The following is a 4,195-nucleotide window of genomic DNA, read 5'->3' on the forward strand; positions in this document are numbered from 1 at the left end:
GGGGGGGGGGGGATGGGCTGCAGGTCGAGCACGGTCTGGCATCTTCGCCACAGGGCCGGCTGGGGGCCCCCTTACCGTGGCCTCGGGCAACCCGCGCGATCGGGGGGAGGGGATGCGTGTCGCCCTCTGGTGTATGTGTGTGTGTGTGTGTTTGGGCGCGTTCCTGCTCGGGCCACCGGCTTTCTGCCCCCTTGCTTCGCCACTCACACCATGGCGGCGGCGGGGGGGGGGGGGGTCGTCTACGCCACGGCGTTGTGCGGTGGTCCGCTGCCACTGCCCCCTCTTGCCCCGGGGCACCCTGCATCCCGGCCTCTCCCTGTGCTCCGGTCGGGCGAGGCCCGGCACCGCACCAGCTCGGGCGTGCGTCGCCTCGCCCTCGCGCCCGGCCGGGCGCCTGCCGAGGGCGGCCGCCAGACCCAAGGTCAGAGGCCCGGGCAGGAGGGCAGATGCCCCAATGTGTCGGGGCCGCGCCGGGCATGCCCTTGGTTCCGGCGCCTGGCCCCCGCGGTCATCCGCGCGCGCGCGCGCCCCCCCCCCCCCCTTCCCGAGGGGGGCAAGGCGGGAACAAACATGCCCCCCCCCCCGGTCATTTAGGTCGGGGGCTACTCTGTCCCGGCGGGGGAGCAGGGCCGGCCGGCCCTGCGCGGGCGCGAGCCGAGGGCCGGGCCGCCAGGGGAGGGCCAGCGGCCAAGGGGGCGCGGGTGGGCGGGGACGCGGTTCGGCCCGCGCCCGAGCCATTCCTCTTTGGTGTGGAATTCACCATGGGTCGGAAAAATCCCCCCTCCCCGCCGGCACCGCGCCCGCACATACCACCAAAGGCGCCCTGCCGCCGGGTTCAGCGCCAGTGAGGGGCGCGCGCGCGCGCGCGCGCGGCGGGGGCCGCCTGCGCAGACGCCCCGGCGCCGACACCCGCGCGAGATGCGACCCGAGCGCCTGATCGCACGGCCCGGGCGGGGGTTCGAGTGACCGCTCCGAGGGGTAGGTATTCCCGGTGTTTGCCCCTCCCGGGGGGGGGGGGGCCGGGGCGGTGGCGGATGTTTCCGTGTCCCGGGGCAGGGCAGACGGGGCCGGGTCCCAGCCAGCCGGTTGGGGCCTTGTTGTCTAGCGGCCGACGCCGGACAGCTGGTCGGGGCGGGGCGGGGGAGGGCGCTGGCCGGGCCGCGGATTTTCCCCTCGCCCCGGGCCTTCTTCCAGTTTCTGAGTGTCAGCGCGCGCGCGCGCGGCATGTGGGCGCACCTCTCGCTCGATGCCCTTTCGCCCCAGGGGCCGGGACGTGTCGTTCGAGGGGCGACGCCCCCCGTGGACAGGCCCCGTCGGCGGGGCGGGGCGTGTATGGGCGTGCCTGTTCGTGCGTGTCCCCCTCTCTCTCTCTCTCTCTTTCTTTCTTTCTCTCTGTGTATCTACCATGCGCGCCGGTGTTCGTTTTTTTTCCTCCGCCCGGGCGGGGCTGCGGCCTGCTCCCTGCCCGCCGGTCCCCCGCGCCCCCCGCCCGACCCGACCCGGCCTCTCGCGCATCCGGCGGGGGAGCTAGGAATGCGCCAGGGCCGCCGGGGGGAATGCATACCGGCCCGCTCGACTGTGTGCCGACCCTACTGGAATCGGTTCCTGCCATGATGCTCACGGCGATCGGCCTGCTGTGAATCCCCCTCTCGGCAGCCAGGCGGGAGATTGTTTCAGCCCTGTGGTTTGTGCGCCGTGTGCCGGTCCCACCGTCCTGGGGGGGGGGGGGGAGACGCTGGTAGTTCTGTGTGTGGGCGCTGCGCCCGGGCGGGCACAGGCCGGCGGCGGCGGGGGGGGGGGGGGGGGGGGGGGGGGGGGGGGGGGGGGGGGGGGGGGGGGGGGGGGGGGGGGGGGGGGGGGGGGGGGGGGGGGGGGGGGGGGGGGGGGGGGGGGGGGGGGGGGGGGGGGGGGGGGGGGGGGGGGGGGGGGGGGGGGGGGGGGGGGGGGGGGGGGGGGGGGGGGGGGGGGGGGGGGGGGGGGGGGGGGGGGGGGGGGGGAGACGCGCTTGTCTGTGTGCGTCCGCCCTCGCCGCCCGCCCGGCTCTCCCTGGGGAGACCGCACTCTGCGGGGGTACCTTCGCCCCTGGGGGGGGGGGGGGGGGTAGAGCGGTGTACGGGCCGGGGCCGCCGCCTGCCTCCCCTCTCACGCGCCGCCCTCCCAGGGAAAGGGGTTTTTAAGAGCGCCCCGCTCGCTCCCGGGCGAGAGCATTTTGAACACACAGTGCCGCTCTGATATTTTCTTAGTTGCATTCATTCTCTCTCTACCGAAGGTTTGTGCCTCTTCCTCCTCCTCCTCCTCCTCCTCCTCCTCCTCCTCCTCCTGCTCTCCCCCGCCCGCCCGCTGCTGCACCACCACCACCACCCGTGCTCCCCATCTTCGGGGCGGCCGACCCCCTCCTCTCCCCCCCTTGCGTGCCCCTTCCCCCTCCCCCTTTGTCTAACACACCCGCTCCCCCCCCTTCCCCCCTCACTTCCCGCCGCCCGGCGCCCTGGTGTCCGCCCCCGCCGATAAACAGTAATCATGTCTTGGGATTCGTACATCACCTCCATCCTCTCCAGCAAGGACATCACCCAGGCCGCCATCCACGGCCATGATGGTTCCGTCTGGGCCACCTCCTCCGGCTTCAACGTCACCCCCGCTGAGGTCAAGGCTGCCCTCGACACCATGAACGGCTCCAACACCACCGGTACCGTCAACCTGGCTGGCGTCAACTACATCCTCCTCCGCTTCGAGGACAAGTCCGTCTTCCTGAAGAAGGTGCGCGCGCATGCCATCCCCCTCCGCTTTTTGTTGGCGGCCCCGTCCGCATTGCCACCCCCCCTCGCGCCTCTGCTGGCTCTTCCTCCGCCCCCCCTCTGCGCAGGGTCTAGTGGCTGGTTCGCCAGCCTCCCCCCTCCTCCCTCGTATCTGACCCTCGATTCCCTCCACTCTCTCTCTCTTCCCCCCTGTCCCCCCGCCTCGTCGACTCTCCTCACGACGCTCCTCTCAGGGCAAGGAGGGCGCCGTCATCGCCAAGACCGACCGCGCCGTCATCATCGGCACCTACGGTGATGGTGTTTCCCCCGGTAACGCCAACGTCGCCATCCTCAAGATGGCTGACTACCTCTCTGAGGCCGGCTACTAAACGTCCTCGCACTTTCGTGCACGCACTCACACGCCCACATGTGTAGCGCACGCTCTCCTTCTCCTCTCCCTCCTCCCTGGTGGGGGGGGCAGTAGCAGAATGCCGGCGGTGCTGCCCATGTGTGCGTGTGTACACGTGTGCTCGTCCGTGTGTGGGTACCCTTTTCCCCCTCTGTTGTGTGTCTCTTCCTCTGTCGTTTGCGCGCGCGCGCGCGGCTGGTCGGGGTGTGTTTTGGCCGGGTGTGCATGCATGCATGCATGTGTGTGTGCCACCAAAAGGGTGATATGGAGCAAGGGCGCGGGACGGGGGAGGCGCCAGGCCCGGGGGCTGGGGGGGGGAGAGACGGGGCTCGAGCATATTCATGCGCATTCATGTGCGTGCGGCAGGCGGCTGCCGGCGCGCGGGGCAGTGCTGTGGAGGGAGGATGTGTCTCACACGCATCATTCCTCTCCGAGAGAGAGAGAGACGCCCGCAGCACGGAGGCACATTCACCTTCCGGCTGTGGACATCCCCCCTTCCCCCCTCCCGCGCGCCCGCCCGTTTGGCGTGTTGATCCTCGCCCCCGGCACCGCACACCAAGGCCCCCCCTGCTGCTCTTGGCACCACCTTGTGTCCCTCCCTCCCCGCGTCTCTCCCTCTCTCTCTTCTCCCAGCCCGGGAGGCGGGGGAGAGTAGGGCGTGGCGCGGAGAGGCGCCAGAAGGGCGGAAGTGCGTGCAAGAGGTGGGAGGGGCCGAGGAAGGAAGGTTGTTGTCGGCGTACCGCCTTCCATGTTTGTGTGCCCTCCCTCTCTCCCTGCCCTTCTTACTCGCACGTGCCTCTGTTGGTGCCTTGCCCCAAAATACATACTGCTCTGGGTATGGTGAAGTGCATGTCTCGTGCGACGCGGTGGGCGTGTGCGTGAGAGGGCGGCGGAGGGCCCTGCCTGTTGCCCGTCTGTCCCCTCCTCCAAACGAGACATGCACCGGGAGGGAGGACAGACAGCGGGATTCCGGCGCCGTCTGAGCGCCAGCGCGCCATGGTGCCAGGGGGGGGGGGGGGGGGGGGGGGGGGGGGGGGGGGGGTGGGGGTTC

At 71.7% G+C, this 4,195-nt stretch overlaps 1 protein-coding gene across 1 annotated transcript; it reads left to right on the top strand.

The window, feature by feature from the left end:
* The first annotated feature begins 2,114 nt into the window (after nucleotides 1-2,114).
* Nucleotides 2,115-3,292, top strand: H696_04746 (hypothetical protein). Its single transcript, XM_009498609.1, has 3 exons — nucleotides 2,115-2,269; nucleotides 2,516-2,757; nucleotides 2,990-3,292. The coding sequence occupies exons 2-3, from the start codon at nucleotides 2,521-2,523 to the stop codon at nucleotides 3,122-3,124; spliced, it is 372 nt and encodes a 123-aa protein (XP_009496884.1). The 5' UTR covers nucleotides 2,115-2,269; nucleotides 2,516-2,520; the 3' UTR covers nucleotides 3,125-3,292.
* The last annotated feature ends 903 nt before the right edge of the window (nucleotides 3,293-4,195 follow it).

The sequence above is a fragment of the Fonticula alba genome, assembly GCF_000388065.1.
Source record: "Fonticula alba strain ATCC 38817 unplaced genomic scaffold supercont2.8, whole genome shotgun sequence".
Lineage (NCBI taxonomy): Eukaryota > Rotosphaerida > Fonticulaceae > Fonticula > Fonticula alba.

Coding starts and splice junctions, on each gene's coding strand:
- H696_04746 (XM_009498609.1), top strand. CDS start 2,521: ATGTCTTGGGATTCGTACATCACCTCCATCCTCTCCAGCAAGGACATC. Junction 2,758..2,989: donor AGTCCGTCTTCCTGAAGAAG/GTGCGCGCGCAT, acceptor CGCTCCTCTCAG/GGCAAGGAGGGCGCCGTCAT.